This window comes from Hypanus sabinus, chromosome 1 (assembly GCF_030144855.1).
Source record: "Hypanus sabinus isolate sHypSab1 chromosome 1, sHypSab1.hap1, whole genome shotgun sequence".
NCBI classification, from domain to species: domain Eukaryota; kingdom Metazoa; phylum Chordata; class Chondrichthyes; order Myliobatiformes; family Dasyatidae; genus Hypanus; species Hypanus sabinus.
The window spans coordinates 116,180,416-116,199,968 of NC_082706.1; the positions used below are offsets into that span (position 1 = coordinate 116,180,416).

Here is a 19,553-nt window from a genome sequence, read left to right on the forward strand (position 1 = left end):
ATGATTTTTCAGAGCCTTGCTCTCAGATATAACAAAGTGATAATTGTCGCCAGATCCTTGAAATTCTTTAGAAGTTGGAAGTCATTTTGCAGTGAGTAGGGAAGCATTCAATATTTTCAGCCTTTCATTGCCTAGCTGCCAATTTTACTGAGCTGAACTCTGTTCTTAAACACCACATTTTATAGTATAAGCAGATTCCCATCATGGTCAAAATATAGAACTTGAAGCTGAAGATACTGAATTCAGCAATTGCACTTTTTCCCTCATGCTACATAACCATTTAGAGAATAACTTAATTATGGAGTGAATGTAAATACTAAGTTTTGATGGCTTGTGGAGAAATTAATTGTTTGGTGCTATGTTCAGTGTAACTGTGTATCTGTAAAACTTTTCCAGAACTTCTACCTAATGTAGAAAATGCTTTTCAGTCTCATCAATCTAACTTACAGATGTTTTCACAGTTCCTGAAGAAATAGAGGTTTTGGGTTCTGCCAAAAAATAGTAGTTTTAATCAAATATTAACTGAACCTAGGGGAAAACAAATTTGTACAATATTTTACAAAGTAATTTGTTCACATGACTCTATATTTTACATTACAAAGATATTGTTTAAAAGTTATTGACATGAAATTCTCTGCACTTTGCAATTTAGTCTAAACTGTAATTCTTCAATATCACTGTAGTTTCTTGAAACTATGGCTAATGTTTTACTATTAGGTGGTGTGCTAAGAGAATATTGTTCCATTGTCATTTGCTTAAAGTGATAGAACTAGGTTGTTTTCATCTTAAGATCTGGCAAAAGGATTTATTATTGGTTAGCAAATAAGCAACATTCCAGTATAATCAACTACTTAAATGAAATATAAAATAAATTATATATTTAAAGGAATGTGGATTCTAAAACCTTTTTATTTTGGTTTATGATCTTCAAATTAATAGCACATCAAATTGAAGGTGATCACCTGTTTTAAGCCATAAACAAATGCTTAAGCCAGAAAGTCTAACTACTGAATTTGAATTTCACTCTTTAAGGCTATCAGTTTCTTCAGAATGGCCAGTCTTTATGATGCATGGTTAACTATTAACCGGTTCTTGTGCTAATCATGCTATCTACACATGAATTGTAAAACTGTGGTTGAGAAGTTTGCTTATTACCATCTGCTGGGGGAGCTCAGCAGGTCAGGCAGCAGTTTTTTGGGGGGTGGCGGGGGAATCATCAACAATTCCTTTACCATATTAACATAGTACATGCTACTTATGGGGGGTAAGTTTTTAGACTGAACTGAAGTAACTTCGATAACTGGGCATAAGAATGATAAATGGAATTTAATGCAGAGAACTGTGAGGTAATGCTTCTGGGGGAGGACAAACAGATGAAAGGATGATCAATGGCAGGAGTATAGGGAAGCAGAAGGAACTAGGAGTGCATGTTCACAGATCCTTGAAGGCAGCAAGATACTGAGATAAGAATATTTAAAAGGTTTGCCTAAATTAGCCCAGGGATAGAACATAGGAGCAGAGAAATAGTACTGGGATTGTTTAAAACACTTAATAGGACTTTAAAAAAATCATTGGCTACTGTCTGATCACCTATGAGAAATATGTGTTAGCACTAGAAAAGATGCTGAGGAAAATTTAGTATTTTGCTAGATAGAGCTTTATAATTAAGAGTGAAGTTTTCTTTCTTGGAATAAAAGGAACTGCAGGAAGATTTATTAAGGTTTAGGCTACGTAAACAGGGCCTACTCTCTTCACAGAAGGACTAGTGACAAAAAATGTCTAATTGGTAAAGGGATGGAAATGGAATTGAAAGATACCTTTTCAGCTTAAGTGTACTAACGATCTGATACTTGCTTCCTGAAAGGGTAGTGGAGGCAGAATCAATCATTGTATTTAACTATGTACCTGAAAGCATTTGAAGAGTACAAAGCAATGAACTGAGCTAAGGATTGGGAGCAACCTAAATAGCTTCATTTGCTTCACATGGACTTGATGGGCCAAATGATCTTCGTCTTTGATGAAAATTTTGATGATTATGAAACATTTAACCACATCCATGATAATTCACAAACTTCCATCAGTCTAAGATATTGTTTCAGCAGATTTAATAAACAGTGCATGTAACTTTAACCTAGCAGTTGTTTACCATTCCACTTTTCATAATAAATGACAATTCTCAATAATTTAACTCATGGTGAAAGAATTCATTTAAAATCTAGAAATTATGCCTGATTTTGTAGAATCATTAAATTGATAATTTAAAAATATAATTTTGGTTATGAAAGCCAATTAAGCCTTAAAACATCTGATATACAATACAGTCTCTGATAGAAGAGTATGGTTTTAAATTTTATAATGTGGACTCATTGTTCTGGGTTTGGTTGCTCTAATGTAGATTTTTATTTTGTATGTGTGTAACATTTATAATAGGTCAGGAAGAGTGGACGAATTCCAACTCTCGGATGAAAGCTCCTCCGACAAGAGCACCTAAAGGAGCATACAGAGAGCATCCCTATGCACCAAGATACTGATTTCACCATCTACTCTGTGAAATACAATCATCAGTTAGCTGTTTCTGCAGTGATGTACGCTGTTAAAAGTAATTGGTTATTTTATATAAAAGTTCTTTTTTTCCTAAATATAACAGATCTGTTTAATCAGTTCTGAATTCTTGTATGAAGTCCTTTGGATGGAGGAATTATTTGACTTTGGGAAGGAGGTGGGTGGGAAATCTTTGATCTTGTTACGTGCTCTGTTGGAAACAAGTAAACAGGACTAACACGTTTTTAAGTTTAACTAGTCTTTAAAAATCTATTACCAAACTAGGTTTGATAATGTAGATCACTTAAAATGTAAAGCAAGATTCAGTTGATAGCAATGTTTTTTCCATTTTGCTTTTAGTTATTGTTAAAACTTAGTTTAAGTTTGGTTTGAATTTAAGTTTAAGCTTGTGTTAGAGCGCTATCCCTTGTAAACTTTTACTTAAACAACAGTAAACTCCAAATGCCAAGTAAAGTTGTATTCTTTTGTATCTGAAGTCTCCAGATATTCTGTAGTGTTAAGATCAAAGACATTGACTATTCTTGCTTGATACAAATAAAGTTTTGAGAGAAAAAAAAACAAACTTTGCTGTGTGTGACATATCAGTAACATTGATATATTTTCTTATAACACCAAATAATAAATCCACAAAAATCTTTTAAACAGGGAAAGCATACTTATGTATTTATAAAATCTTCTTTAAAAAAAAGTTTGTCTTGAGAGGTCTATACAGAAATATACCTGAATGATGTCTTAAAACACAAAAAAGTCCATATTGTTGCCCTTTGAAAATACACTACTGAATAATGAATTTATATGAAGAATGTGATCAGCATTTCATCTTGTCTAAGCATTTTTTCACTAGTGCACTTTGGAATTTTTATGAGAATTACCTAAATGAATCCTCCGCTGGAAGCAATTAAAGCTTTTTAGAGGCAAACAGACTTGACTAATGTGCCATTCGTCAGAGGCAGTGGATGTGTAACCCTTAAAAGGTCTTCAGTTCCAAAGGTAAATGAATCAAGTAGATTTTAATATCACTTAATTTACCTTTAACATTTAAAACCAGTAAACGCTAAAAGAAAGCAAGGTTGTAAAGTTATTAGAGTAAAAAAAACTATAGAAAAGGTTCAAGTACTTCTAAACTCCTAACAATTATAAATCGATCTTGTAATTGTGTAGAGACTAAACTTTATAACTGCAAACTAAGCAGTAGCTGATCTTAAATTCTATCCTGTTAAACAAAGTGTAAAAACCACATAACCTTTGTCTATAATTGTCATAGTTAGCCTCAACTGCTTAATGTTTTGATTTTGTTTTGAATCAGAATAAATTCACTCTAAACAATGTTTTTTTTGTAGCAGTGCATGTTCTTATTTTTATAAGGCTTGACTATTTTTTGAAATAATTCTGGTTTTAATTGATGATGTAATATATTTTGTGTTTCACATTTTTTCCCTCCACTTACAGGATCTTTTTCTCACATTCCTGACCAAATGGGAATTAAAATGGTCCTCGAATTGGACATTATGGTAGGTGTTTATAATAGTTTTATTTTTTGAATTCTTGCATAATTAGCAGTTCCTTCTTCAGTACTACTCATGACCTTGTCCAGTATTCCATAATAAGATTTTTCCCATTGTTCTTGAAAACTCATATATTTGTACAATATTGCAGTGGCATAAATACAAGATAACTTGCATCTCCAAGGAAAGAGCCTTTCATTTTAAAATCTAAACAGTAAATGCAACCGCCACAACTAAAATTCATCCTTCAATTCCATAGAATTTCAACACATTTTATTGGGAAGGGGATAATTGAGATGATTTCAATCACGTACTACCAAATGGCAAACAGGAATACATCTTCCAACAGAAATCAATTGAATATTGAGGATAATTGTAATGTCATTCTTAGTTGCAAATAACCTAGCACAAAATATTCATTATTTTAACATATTGTTCATAATATGAAGGAATGGTTGCTGAATATTAGAGATATATTAATACCTCCACCAGGAGCTTTAGTTACAGATCTCGCTCTTCAGGAGGACTATGGTAATGCACCAATAAATGGGGAAAATAGTCAAGCTACTCCCTTGCACTGATCAGTTTTCAAAGACTTGCTCCCACAATTTTTAAATGACATATTAGCTGATGTTTGTTGTAAGGCTATTCCCTGCAAAAGTTAGAGTATTTCATGTCCATGCATACCATGCTTTCCTGAGTAAGGACTTCATCCTACTATATCTTTTATGATTGGTATTATTCAGATTATTTCCAATATCATCTTAAAAAAAAACCAAACTACATAGCAATGTTATGCATGATGCACCTGAAATCAGTGAAAGTTTGTAGCTGGGTTTTAACAGTGCCATGTTGGAAGGTTTCAGGATTTGAGTATTAACTGGATTAATATTCCACTTCAGTACTGAAGTAGTCTTGATTTTTCAAACTCTTAAGTTTAAAATCTCATTTGTTTGCTTGTTCATGTGAATATAAAGAAATTAGGCAATTCAACTGGTGCCCCAGGGTGACCAGTCCACTTTTTTGCAAATAATTTAGTATGTGATGATGATAATACATGAATTTTTTTTTCCCCTTTTGCACTTTCATGTGCTGGTTGTACTTTCTAATTTAGTGTTAACCATTTTATAACTGAGCTTGTTAAAAGTTGTCCATTTTATTATTACAGTCCATTTTTTTGAATCCTTATTCCCTTCTCTTTCAGTATTTACTTTGGAAGAGCATTAATATATCCAAATCCTATTTTGAAGTGTATTGCCTCTGGGATTCATGTACATCAACCTCATTGAAAACATGAGGTTGTATGACTTCCTTCAGCATTTTCTATTAAATAAAAACCCTATTATCTTTTTGAGCACCTCAGTCTGAGGACCCCTTCATTTCTTTCTGGAGTCAGGGAACATAACTTAAGTGTGCTAGTAGCTAGCAGTTCACTGTAGTTAATTTTTATCTGGCAATTATCCAGAGAAGTTTTTGCTAACATTTCAGCAATCCTTTATTTCCTGCCACGTTTTCTTTAATAATGCCTTGACTGTAGTTGTGGGCAATCATCATTATTTAATATCATTTCCTCCTTTCTTGGTTATTTTTTATTACTATTCTACCATTACAAGATCCTTTGTTGGCTCTGGGTCTTTACTCGCTGGAGTTTAGAAAAATGGCAGGGAATCTCATTGAAGCTCACTGAATGCAGTGGACGTACAGAGGATGTTTTCAATGGTGGAAGAGTGAAGGACCAGAGAGCACAATCAAAGGACATCCCTTTAGTACAGAGGTGATGAGGAATTTTTTAGAGGGTGGTGAATCTATGAAGTTCATTGCCAGAGGTGACTATGGAGGCCAAGTAATTGGGCATATTTAAAGTGGAGGGTGATAGGTTCTTGATTAGTAAGTGCGTCTAAGGTTACAAGGGAGAAGGCAGGAGAATTGGGTTGAGAGAGAAAATTTATCATCTATGAATGGATGATGGAGCAGACTCAGTGGGTTGAATAACCTAATTCTGCTCCTATTTCTTAGGGTTTTTTCCATAGATGAATGAAATAATAAATTTCTTGGGGCAAAAAATACTGATCATAGTCTGGCAGGCAAGAGTGGGTGGAATGTGGTGGAAAAAGGAATTCAGGGAAGCTAGTTTCAGTTTGATAAGCTTTGTTCCTCAGCTTTAATTTATTACCATTTCAAAAATGTCTTCTCATTTTTAATTTTAATGGGCCAGGGATTCCTGTGAATTAGTAGAGCTGTTGTACTTTTTCAAAAATGCTTTCAAAATATCCATAAGATATTTCCTTTGATCATCTGGAGCTTGAAATTGAGCATCCTTTTCAGGAGTCAGTGTTAGACATGCAGCGTGCCCTTCAGAGCTGCCAAATGTAACCACTGCCTCGATTCTAAAGGTGTTGGCTAGAGAGAGAATATTGCCAATCACTTGCCTATCCTGTCAGTGGATATGAATGATTTTGCAGACCCAAGTCTTGAAATTATATCAAATGGGTGTCATTTCTCCAATACTTTGAGATTACATCTCACAGAAGCACAAAGTCAGTTATCACTTCTCTCTGATGGATGAGGTTTGAAATTTTGATCTTTTCCTCAGGTGACTAAAAGCTATGCTGCCACACTGAAAGAAATGGTAAACTTTATCATTGATGTTTGTCTTCCTGGGGGAAGAATTTAACAAACCTCTTTGTTATACTAAAACAATATTTTATTTGGTCCATTGTATTGTATATAATTTGATTTATTTTATATATTGCTGTACAATAGAATTGCTCACAGTAGAGGCATTATTTCCTCCATATCATTCACTTATCATAAAGCAGAAAATTGCAGTGCATTTAAAGTGTAAATTCAGCATGTACAAACCTCGTCCATCTTAACGGGTTCTAAAAGAGGTAGCATTAGAGATTGTGGTGGCATTAGAAATGATCTTTCATAAGACCATTGGACTCTGGCATGGTGCCAGAGGACTGGAAAATTGCAAATGTCACTCCACTCTTTAAGAAAGGAGGAAGACAGAAGAAAGGAAATTATAGACCAGTTAGCCTGACATCAGTGGTTGGGCAGATGTTGGATGAGGTGACACAGGACGAGATAGTATAAAGTCAGTATGGTTTCCTTCAGGGAAAATTCTGTCTGACAAACCTGTTCAAATTCTTTGAGGAGCTTAGAGTAGGATAGATAAAAGGGGATGCAGCGGATGTTGTGAAGTTGGACTTTCAGAAGGCCTTTGTCAAGGTGCCACACATGAGGTTGCTTACCAAATTAAGAGCCCATGATATTACAGGATATTACCACTGTGTGGTTTGGAGCCGCCACCAAGCAGGATAGAACCAGACTACAGCGCACAGTGAGGACTGCCGAGCGCATCATTGGAGCCTCCCTGCCCTCTATTGTGGACCTGTACTCTTCCAGGTTGAAGAAGAGGGCGGGGAACATCATAAAGGACTTCTTCTGTCCTGCGCACGGACTGTTTGAACTGCTTCCGTCTGGTAGGCGCTTCAGATCCCTCCAGACTAAGACTAATAGGCACTGGAGAAGTTTTTTCCCTACTGCGGTCACTTTGCTGAACAGTTAACTGCCGGTTAACTGTCGGCTAACTATTACTTGGATTGCAGTACTTGTATATATAGTCTATATTTTCATTTATATTTATCATTATTATTGTATGAGCGGAGAAACAACATCTGCCGGAAGTAAATTCCTTGTATGTGCACAGGTACTTGGCGATTAAAGTCTGATTCTGATTCTGAAGTTACTAACATGAGTAGAACATTAGCTGATTGGTGGGAGGCAGCAAGTGAGAACAAAAGAATCCTTTTCTGGTTGGCTGCCAGTGACTAGTGGTGTTCCGCAGGGGTCAGTGTTGGCACCACTTCTTTTTATGCTCTATATCCATGATTTAGATGATGGAATAGATGGCTTTGTCGCCAAGTTTGCAGATGAAACAAAGATTGGTAGGGGGCAGGTAATGTTGAAACAGGTAGGATGCAGAAGGACTTAGACAGATTAGGAGAATGGGCAAGAAAGTGGCAAATGAAATACAATGTAGGAAAATGTATTGGTCATGCACTTTGGTAGTAGAATAAATGTGCGAACTATTTTCTAAATGAGGAGCAAATCCAAAAATCTCAGATGCAAAGGGACTTGGAAGTCCTTGTGCAGAACACCCTAAAGTTTAACTTGCAGGTTGAGTCGGTGGTGAGAAAGGCAAATGCCATGTTGGCATTCATTTCAAGAGGTCTTGAATACAGGAGCAAGAATGTGATGCTGAGGCTTTTTAAGGCACTGGTGAGGTCTTATCTTGAGTATTGTAAACAGTTTGGAGCTCTCATCTTAGAAAAGATGAGCTGGCATTGGAGAGGAGTTTCACAACGATGTTTCCAGGAATGAAAGGGTTATCTCATTGAAACTTTAGAATGTTGAAAGACCTAGACAGAGTAGATGTGGAAAGGACGTTTTCCATGGTGGGAGAGTCTAGGACAAAAGAGCACAGCCTCAGGATGGAGGGGTGCCCTTTCAAAACAGAAATATGGAGAATTTTTTTTAGCCAAAGGGTGGCAAATTTGTTGCCACATGCAGCTGTGGAGTCCAGGTTCGTGGACGTATTTAAGGCAGGAATTGATAGATTCTTGATTGGATATGGCATCAAAGGTTACGGGGAGAAGGCTGGGAACTGGGTTTGAGGAGGAGGCAAAAAGGATCAGCCATGATTGAGTGGTGGAGCAGACTCAGTAAGCCAGATGGCCTCCTCCTGTTCCTATTTCTTATGTTCTTATAAATGTTAATGGAATTAAGAAATATGTTTTTTCAATTGGACTTACTTTGTGTTTTGGAGAAAGAAGGTGGCTGAATACCAGGCAGGTCAGAATGCATCAGAAACACCCATCTGCCTGTATCCTCCCTTCTGTACTTCACTGCCTTGGGACTTCCCTTTCTGCCTGTGACTGTACTATATTAACTGTGTGACTAGAAAACAAGATGCAGAGCAATGCCATTGATTGTAACAACCAGTTGCCTCTTCGATTATTCTCCTGCTGCTTTCTTACCAGACTAGGTTAAGATGCTGATTTAGACTTCATTGCATTATTACTTTCATTTTTGGGCCCTCTTTCTCAGATTATACTGATGTCAGTGCATCTTGAATTACCATGATGGTACCAAAATTGAAAGATTTGAAGTATTACAAAAGCAGATTGCATGGATTATGTTTGTACTCCCTTGACAATGTAGGATTACAAAATGATCTCTGTTAAACAATTAAAAGATTTGAATACACAGGTAGAAACTGTCTTTTCTGCTACTGAGTCTGGGACGAAAGGTTTATTAATATTAAAATTAGATTAAGGCTGATCATCAATGCTATAAAAAGGATTTTTTCACATAAAAGGTAGTGAATTTTGAAGTTTCTTCTCAAAATGCAGCTAAAATTTTCACAATCTCAGGATTATTGCCTGGGTCACACAACAGTGAGTATAAGAATAGAGTGAGCTGGATGGTAAATGCGTAGCTGAGTGATTTGAGCAGAGGGCAGGAATTCAGATTTCTGGATCATTGGGACCTCATTTGGGGCAGCCGTGACCTGTACAAAAAGGATGAGTTGCACTTCACTCCGAGGGGGACCAATATCCTGGCAGGGAGGCTTGCTAAGGCTATTGGGGTGAGTTTGAACTAGAATCACTGGGGGGTGGGATCCAAACTAGACACAGAGGGAAGGGACAGTTGGCTCACAAATCAAGAAACAAAGCAGATGAGTTTGGAGTATGGATCAGTACTTGGAACTATGATGTTGCAGCCATTACAGAGACTTGGATGGCTCAGGGGCAGGAATGGCTACTTAACGTGCCAGGCTTTAGATGTTTCAGAAAGGACAAGGAAGGACGCAAAAAAGGTGGGGGCATTGAAATGCAGATTAGAGATAGTGTCACAGCTGCGGAAAAGGAGGTAGTCATGGAGGGATTGTCTACTGAGTCTCTGTGGGTGGAAGTTTGGAACAGGAAGGAATCAATAACTCTTCTTGGTGTTTTTAATAGACCACCCAATAGTAACAGGGACATCAGCGAGCAGATGGGGAGACAGATTCTGGAAAGATGCAATAATAACAGGGTTGTCGTGGTGGGAGATTGTAAGTTCACCAATATTGTTTGGCATCTCCCTAGAGCAAGGGGTTTAGATGAGGTGGAATTTGTTAGCTGTGTTCAGGAAGGTTTCCTGACACAATATGTAGATAAGCCTACAAGAGGAGAGGCTGTACTTGATTTGGTATTGGGAAATGTACCTGGTCGGGTGTCAGATCTCTCAGTGGGAGAGCATTTTGGAGATAGTGATCACAATTCTATCTCCTTTACCATAACATTGGAGAGGGATAGGAACAGACAAGTTAGGAAAGCATTTAATTGGAGTAAGAGGAAATATTAAGCTATCAGTCAGGAACTTGGAAGCATAAATTGGGAACTGATGTTCTCAGGGAAATGTACAGCAGAAATGTGACAAGTGTTCGGGGGAATTTGCATGGTGTTCTACATAGGTATGTTCCAGTAAAGCAGGAAAAAGATGGTACAGTACAGGAACCATGGTGTATAAAGGCTGTTGTAAATCTAGTAAAGAAGAAAAGCTTGCGAAAGGTTAAAAAAAAAACTAGGTAATGATAGAGAACTAGAAAATTATAAAGCTAGCAGGAAGGAGCTTAAGAATGAAATTAGGAGAGCCAGAAGAGGCCATGAGAAGACCCTGGCGAGCAGGGTTAAGGAAAGCCCCAAGGCTTTCTATAAGTATGTGAAGAGCAAGAGATTAGGACGTGAGAGAATAGGACCAATCAAGTGTGACAGTGGAAAAGTGTGTATGAAACCGGAGGAGACAGCGGAGGTACTTAATAAATACTTTGCTTCAGTATTCAGTATGGAAAAGGACCTTGGGGATTGTTGGGATGACTTGCAGTGGACTGAAAAGTTTGAGCATATAGACATTAAGAAAGAGGATGTGATGGAAAACATCAAGTTGCATAAGTCCCCAAGACAAAATGACATATACCCCAGGCTACTATGGGAGGTGAGAGAGGAGATTGCTGAGCCTCTGGCGAAGATCTTTGCATTATCACTGGGCACAGGAGAGGTTCTGGAGGAGTGGAGTGTTACAGATGTTGTTCCCTTATTTAAGAAAGGGAGTAGAGATAGCCCAGGAAATTATAGACCAATGAGTCTTACTTCAGTAGTTAGTAAACTGATGGAGAAGATCCTGAGACGCAGAATTTATGAACATTTGGAGAGGCATAATATGATTAGTAATAGTCAACGTGGCTTTGTTAAAGGCAGGCCGTGCCTTACTAACCTGATTGAATTTTTTAAGGCTGTGACTAAACACATTGATGGAAGTAGAGCAGTAGAGCAGTATATGGATTTCTGCAAGGCATTTGATAAGGTACCCCATACAAGACTTATTGAGAAAGTAAGGAGGCATGGGATCCAAGGGGACATTGCTTTGTGGATCCAGAACTGGCTTGCCCACAGAAGGCAATGAGTGGTTGTAGATGGGTCATATTCTGCATGGAGGTTGGTGACTAGTGGTATGCCTCGGGGATCTGTTCTGGGACCTTTACTCTTCATGATTTTTATAAATGACCTGGATGAGGAAATGGAGGGAAGGGTTAGTAAATTTGCTGATGACAAAATCATTGGGAGTGTTGTGGATAATGTGGAGGGCTGTCAGAGGTTACAGTAGGACATCGATAGGATGCAAAACTGGGCTGAGAAGTGGCTGATGGAGTTCAACCCAGGTAAGTGTGAGGTGGCTCATTTTGGTAGGTCAAATATGATGGCAGACTATAGTATTAATGGCCGGACTCTTGGCAGTGTGCAGGATCAGAGGGATCCTGGGGTTGCTATCCATAGGACACTCAAAGCTGCTGCACAGGTTGACTGTGTGGTTAAGTAGACCTACAGTGCATTTACCTTATCAACTGTGGGATTGAGTTCAAGAGTGGAGAGGTAATGTTACAGCTGTGTAGAACCCTGGTTAGACCCCACTTGGAGTACTGTGCTCAGTTCCGGTCATCTCATTACAGGAAGGATGTGGAAACTATAGAAAGGGTGCAGAGAAGATTTACAAAGATGTTGCCTGGATTGGGGAGCATGCCTTACGTGAATAGGTTGAGTGAACTTGGCTTTTTCTCCTTAGAGCGACGGAGGATGGGAGGTGACGTGATAGAAGTGTATAAGATGATGAGAGGCATTGATCACGTGGATAGTCAGAGTTTTTTTCCCAGGGCTGAAATGGCTAACAGGAAAGGACACAGTTTTAAGCTGCTTGAAAGTAGGTACAGAGGAGATGTCAGGGGTAAGCTTTTTACACAGTGAGTGCGTGGAATGAGCTGGATAGGTACATGGAGCTTAGAAAAACAGAGGGCTATGGGTAACCCAAGGTAATTTCTAAAGTACATGTTTGGCACAGCATTGTGGGCCAAAGGGCCCATATTGTGCTGTAGGTTTTCTATGTATTGAGGATGTGGTCAGAAAAAAGAAGGTAGGGGATTGGGTGCAGGCATCTGGAATCATGCAAATCCTTGGAACGGTATATGGGCCACAGGGGTGTACCGAAGGAATTCAGTAAGGCATAAGATACCTTTGGACAAGAAGATCAAGGAGAATCCAAAGAGATTTTAAGTATATTAAGGGAAAAAGAGTTAACTGGAGAGAGAATAGGACCTAAAGACTAAAGTAGATATCTTTGTTCCGAGAGTCAAAACATGGGCAAAGTCATAGAGTTATAGAAAAGTACAACACAGAATCAGGCCCTATGGTCCACCTAGTCCATGCTGAAACCATTTAAGCTGTCTGCTCCCATCAACCTGCAATGGGACAGTAGCCCTCCATACCCCTACTATTGCATTGAATTGACTTTGTTGTTTATATCCTTCATATACATGAGTTACAATCTTTACATTACAACTCTGTCTAAATATGCAATGCATAGTAATTTGTAATGAATAGTCTGTACAACAGAATAGCCAATATAACATAGAAATACAGTTGTGTCAGCCTGAATTAAGCAGTCTGATGGCCTAGTAGAAGAAGCTGTTCCAGAACCTGTTGGTCCTGGCTTATATGCTGCGGTATCGTTTCCCGGATGGTGGCAGCTGGAACAGATTATGGTTGGGGTGGTTCGGGTCCCCAATGATCCTTCAGGCCTTTTTTACCCACCTGTCTTTGTAAATACCCTGAATAGTGGGAAATTCACATCTATGGATGTGCTGGGCTATCCACACCACTCTCTGCAGAGCTCTGTGATTGAGGGAAGTACAAGTCCCTTACCAGGCAGTGATGCAGCCAGTCGGGATGCTCTCAATTGTGCCCCTATATTAAGTTCTAAGGATTTGGGGGCCCATATCAAACTACTTCAACCATCTGAGGTGAAAGAGGCGCTGTTTTCACCACACAGCCAGTATGTGCAGACCACATGAGATGCTTGGTGATGTTTATGTCGAGGAACTTAAAGCTGTTCACCCTCTCAACCCCAGATCCACTGATGTCAATAGGGGTTGGCCTGTCTCCATTCCTCCTATAGTCCACAACGAACACCTTTGTTTTTGCAACATTAGAGAGGCTGTTTTCTTGACACCACCATACCAGGGTGATGACTTCCTCTCTGTAGGCTGGCTCATTACTATTTGAGATTTGGCCAATCAGTTTAGTGTCATAAGCAAATCCAAACTTTGCTTAAGTGTTGAAATTGAGCTTGCAGCTTGTGCTGGTAGCTCAGTTCCACACTCTGATGATGCTCTGAATGAAGAAGTTTTGCTTCATGGTCCCCTTATCTCTTCACCCTTAACCCATGACCTGTGGTTGAGGTCCCACCCAACCTCAGTGGAAAAAGCCTGCTTGCATTTGCCCTACTTATACCCCACATAATTTTACATATTTCTATGTTATGAATGTACCTCTAGGTCATGCTTCCCCTCTTTTCACTTTGGTAAAAGACTACATGAAGTGTTAGGAAATTGAGGTTGTTAATAGTCTTGAGATTAGTCTGTGTAATAGAGGAAGGGCTGGATGTAATAAAATGTACAAAAGTAGGTAAGTCTCCAGCGCCTAATCCAGTCTATCAAAGAACATTATAGATGGTAGAAAATGCAGGAGTTCAATCTGCAGTTTTAGTTTCCTCAGTGACAGGTGACAGCTGGAAGGTGGCTCATGATGTGCCTTTTTTTAAGAAGGATTGCAAAGAAAAATGTGGGAACTAATGGCCAATAATCCAAATATCTATGGTAGGTAAGTTATGAGAAGAAATTCAGAGGGATAAGATAAACAAGAATTTGGAAAGATAGGGGTTGATAAAGATGATCAGCACAGCTTTGTGTGCAGGAGATTAAGGCTTTAGAATTTCATTGACTTCTTTGGAAGTAACCAAGCAGGTCAATGAGGGCAGGACTGCAGACAGTTTATATGGATTTCGGTAAAGCCTCTGATAAAGGTTGTTTGGCATGGTAGGATGCTGGAGAACATTGTAGAACAAGGGGACCTACATGTATATGAATATGGTTCCCTGAAAGTGGCATCACAGGTAAGATACACCTTTGCTATGCTGGCCTTCAGTATAGAATTTGGCAAGTTATGTTGTTTTTGGAATATTGTGTTCATTTTTTGGTTACCCTGCTTTAAGAAAATTACATTAAGTTGGAAAGAGTGCTGGACGGATTTACAAGGATTTGCAGGAACTCATGAGACTGAGTATGGAGGTACATTGAGCAGGGTGTGACTTTATTCTATGGAGCCTAGAAATATAAGGGGTATATTACAGAGAGATATAACATCATGCGGAGCAGAATTAGGGTGAATATGCACATAATGTGTTCCAAGTTTGGAGAACCAACAACTAAAGGACATAGGTTTAAAGTGAGAGGAGAGATTTAATAAGAATCTGAGGAGCAACTTTTTCACTCAGGGAGTGGTCATCTGCCAGAGGAATTGGTTGAGGTGGGTGTATTAGCAACATTTAAAAGGGCTCGGGCAGGTGAAAACGGTTTAGAGGGATGTGTATCAAATTGATGCAGATAGGACTAATTAGGAATCTTGGTCAGCTTGGATGAAATAGGCCAAAAAAGGCTGTTACCTTTTTCTATATCTCGATGACTATATGAAGAGGGGTAAAATAAACTCTTTATATTACACAAATGCTACCTAAATTGCCAAGTGTATACAGTTTCTTCTGTCTTTATATGAAAATATGAACAATGTTAGCCTTTAGAAAGATTTCTAACATCCTTTAATGTATATTTCAGTCCATGAAAAAGTTGCATAATTGAAAAGCATGGCAAATCCAGTATTTGGTACAATTAATATGGAGGCATAATCTCATATTCACATAGAAATTCAAATACATCTAAAAGTCTGGTATTGACCCATCAATATGAATAATTGTTCAAGTGAGGCGTTAAGGTATTTGATAAAGCTAAAAATCAATTGGTAATAAAAAAAAAACATTCTGGTTGGTGAAATCGTAAAGGCATTTATCATTATTGGATATCAGTCATTACAGCCCTGATTATCATATTCGAGGTCCAGAGATCAACCATGTTCACCAACTTCAACAATGATTTTTCTTCATAAGGTCAGAGGTGGGGTTGCTGAATGTACATTTTTCAAATTCAAAATATCCACAATACCTTAGTAACTAAAGCAGAGCACTCTTGCAATAGAGTAAAATCAAGACAATCGGATATTGATGGGCCTGTGGAAAACAATGCTGTATTGCAAGACTTTCAGTATTTCATCTCCAACAAGAGAATGTCCTGGCACCTACCGCTTACATTGAATAGTATTAGCATTGCAAATTTCTCACCATCAAAACCCTGTAGGATCATATTGACCAGAATCGTATGCTAGCTAGCTGAATATATGCTAAAGCCAAATGAACAGGTCAGGAACTGAGTATTCTGATGTAAAATGTTTAATTCTTGACACCCTAAAGCACGGGTTCCCAACTTTTTTATGCCATAGACCTCTATCAGTAATCAAGAGATCTGTGGACCCCAGGTTGGGAACCCCTGACCTAAAGACCTTCCACCATATTCAAAACGTCAATAATGCAAGAAAATCATAGAGAGATACCGGCCATTCAGCCCACCATACGTGCACCATCTATCATCAACCCACTTGCACTGAAACCTGTTCTCCCTACTTTCTATCAATTCTGCAGGTTCTTTCACCTGCACTGCACTTTGCAATGACTAATTAAACTACCAACTTTCAAATCTTAGGCACATTGGAGCACTTAGGTCGGAGGGAGAATGTGCAAACTCCACCTTGATAATGCCCAAGATCAGGATTGGACCCAGTCTCTGATGTTGTTATTGGAATACTTTACAATGAATGCAGCTGAACAAATGTCAAAAATCTTAAAATCAGGACAACGATCCCATTTTTCATCCTAAACGTTCATTCCTTCCACCCCCGTTGCTCAGAAGCTGCAGTCTATGCAATCAGAAAACACACTAGAACTGTTCATCAAGTTAGTTCAGCAGCACCACAAAAATCTACAACCATAAAGCACAGGTTCTTTCCAAATCATGACTCATCCTAATATGGCTTTGCAGGAGTTTTTTCCCCATCTAAATCTTAAAACTTGTCAACAGCGACTTGAAGTTATATTCACCAACAGAAATGAGGTGCTTCAAGAAGATGGCCTACCGTTTCCTCCTTAAGGACAATTAAGAATAAAAAAGAAATGCCTGAAGCACCTGCATCCTGAAATTGACAAAGCTGTGTATTTATTAGTTAGGTAGTATTAATGATATCTGAACACCTTAGAAAATGTCAATGTTCCATATTCCACAAAAAAAAAACAGAAAATACTTTGTGTATTCATTTCTAAGCCAGTTGTTAGTAAATGCACAACTACTGGGCATAATTGTGCCATGCATTCATTGGTTGTGTTACTATAATACAATAATGTGTCAATAATATCCATGGAAGCCTCTTGACTAAAGAGAACATGGTTGGACTTAAATGGAAAATAGTGAACTTGTGTCTCATTTTATATTTCTCCCCTTCTACTTCCAGTGAAGACAAAATTTAAGGCAGAGTTCACATTCAGTTATCTGAAAAAAAAAATTAAGATCTGTCAGCAACCTTGAAGTTTATTGTCAAATCAACTGAACTTGTTTTCTAATGACTTTTCTCTTCCCTGTTTGATCTAGTCTGGATGTGTCTACAAATTACACTAATGTACTGAATTGGCTCTTTACTTCCTAAAGCAAAGCATGCCTCTACTTGAAAGCCCTTCACTGGTAAATGCCAGCAGCTATAATTTACTTTTTTTTTAATTCCTTAATCCAGGAATAAATACATGAATAAATATTTTAATTTGGGTCAAAATGACAAACAAATAAAATTCAAGAATTGAATACGGTCTAAAAGAGCTGGCATTTTTTGCAAGATGTTTTGCATTTATCTCAAAGGTCAAAGTAAATTTATTATCAAAGTATGTAATGTAGATGTTACCATATATGACCCTGGGATTTATTTTCTTGCCACTATTCACGGTAGAACAACGAAATAATATACTTGTAATAAAATTCTTTATTTGTCCTTTTAACAGGAGATTGTGCTTTTGACTTGTCACCGATTAAATGAAGCTGACCAAAAAGAGCAATCAACAAAATGACAGTCATATAGAATAAAAATTGAAAATAATTGTTGATTCCATGTATAAACTGATTGTAAAATTGTAAATATCTGTAAATTTAGTTTTTTATCAAAGTAGTTGTGTTTTGCATTGTTTATTTGAATAATACCTGTCCCTACATTCTTGCTCTTCTATTTTTAACATAATAAAATATTTTTAATGTAATGAACTTTTTTAAAAAAAAAGTTAAATAGCTCATCGATAGCTAAAATATTTTGGCTTCCTTTGAAACACATACAGAAATTAATCATGTTTAATTGTGTTCTTGTGTATAACTTTGATAATTAAAACAAGAAGAAAAATTATGTTGTTTCTGTAATAAAATGTTGAAAATGTGAATTTGTTAACTCAGAACTAAGAGAATTGGAATTACGTACACACTGTTTATTTCCGTGCCAATGCAAAATCACTCAACTATTTTCTCCTGTAACAATCTTACCATCATACAAAGCTGGAGGTGCTGGAAATGTGAGGTAAAATGATAGAAATACTCAGTAGATATGGCATCTATGAAGAAAACAAAGCCGTGAACAATTCAGGTTAATGGCCTTTCATCATAGTCTGAAAAAGTTACATATGCAGGATATTTCTCTCTCTGATACGAATTCCAAAATACAGTCGGAAAACCTTAGGCCATGATACAAGGCATAAATTCAGATGGTATAATAGGAAAAGATTATATTAATTGTAGAATATGTCTTGAATGGCAGCAAGATTGTGACTCTAGAAAATTAGATTGTAATTCCACTGACTATGGATAGTGGTCAACCATTGGAGCCCAACCTTAATAATCACTGGACAAAAAAAAAACTACTTTCTTTCTGCAAGTGTATGAAATCCATTAATTTAAAATTACTATGTTCTCATTTCAGTTTGCCATTTTTATTTAATTTTGATGTTGTTAGTTTACTTTCCACTATGGTATTCATGTAAGCAGTAATCCTAAACCTGCAATGTTTTGTTCAGGCCTCTGCCATGCATTCTTCTCAATCAGTGTTACTTTGCTTCTTGGCATTATCGTGCAATGTTCAAAATAAAACTTATTATCAGAGTACGTGCATATCATCACACACAACCATGAGATTCTTTTTCTGCGGGCATACTTAGCAAATCTATAGAATAGTAAATAAATTGCAAATACTGATTAAAAAATTAGTATAAAATAATGAGATAAAGTCTTTAAATGAATATAGTTACCCCTTCTGTTCAAGAGCCTGATGGTTGAGGAATAGTAACTGTTCTTGAACCTGGTGGTATAAGTCCTGAGGCACTTGTACCTTTTACCTAATGGCAGCAGTGAGAAAAGAGCATGGTCTGGGTGGTGAGGATCTTTGATGATAGATGCTGCTTTTCTGCGGCAATATTTCAATTAGATTGTGCTAAATGGTTGAAAGGTTTTACCCATAATGTGCTGGGCCAAATCCACAACCTGTTTCCACCACACATCTATAGAAGTTTGCCAAGGTTGTTGATGACATACTGAGTCTCCTACAAACTCCTGAGAAAGCGGAGGTTCTGTCGTGCTTTCTTTGCTATTTATATGATGGGTTCAGGACAGGTCTTCTGAGATAGTGATACTCTCCACCTTTGATCCTCCAATGATTACTGGATTATGTACCTTTGGTTTCCCTCTCCTGAAGTCTACTATCAGTTTCTTCGTCTTATTGACATTGAGTGAAAGGTTATTGTTATTACACCACTCAACCAAATTTTCAATCTTCTTCCCCCTCCCCCCCCCCCCCCCCCCAAGGCTGATTCATCACACCCTTTGATACAGCCCAGAACAGTAGTGTCATCAGCAAACTTGTACAT

The 19,553-nt window shown here is 37.7% G+C and overlaps 1 protein-coding gene across 3 annotated transcripts in view; it reads left to right on the forward strand.

The window, feature by feature from the left end:
* LOC132397040 (KH domain-containing, RNA-binding, signal transduction-associated protein 3-like) overlaps nt 1–17,875 on the forward strand; it is a 222,965-nt gene extending 205,090 nt beyond the window's left edge. The window contains exons 10-12 of one of the 3 annotated variants that reach the window (XR_009513245.1): nt 2,431–2,599; nt 4,012–4,073; nt 17,655–17,874. Coding sequence is in view for 1 of the 3 variants with exons in the window: in XM_059975282.1 (XP_059831265.1) it covers nt 2,431–2,531 (101 nt within the window). In the remaining 2 variants the exon portion in view is untranslated. Of the gene's footprint in view, nt 1–2,430; nt 3,116–4,011; nt 4,074–17,654 lie in introns of those variants that run through there. The other 2 variants (XR_009513247.1, XM_059975282.1) reach the window with 2 other exon arrangements.
* Nucleotides 17,876–19,553: the final 1,678 nt, after the last annotated feature.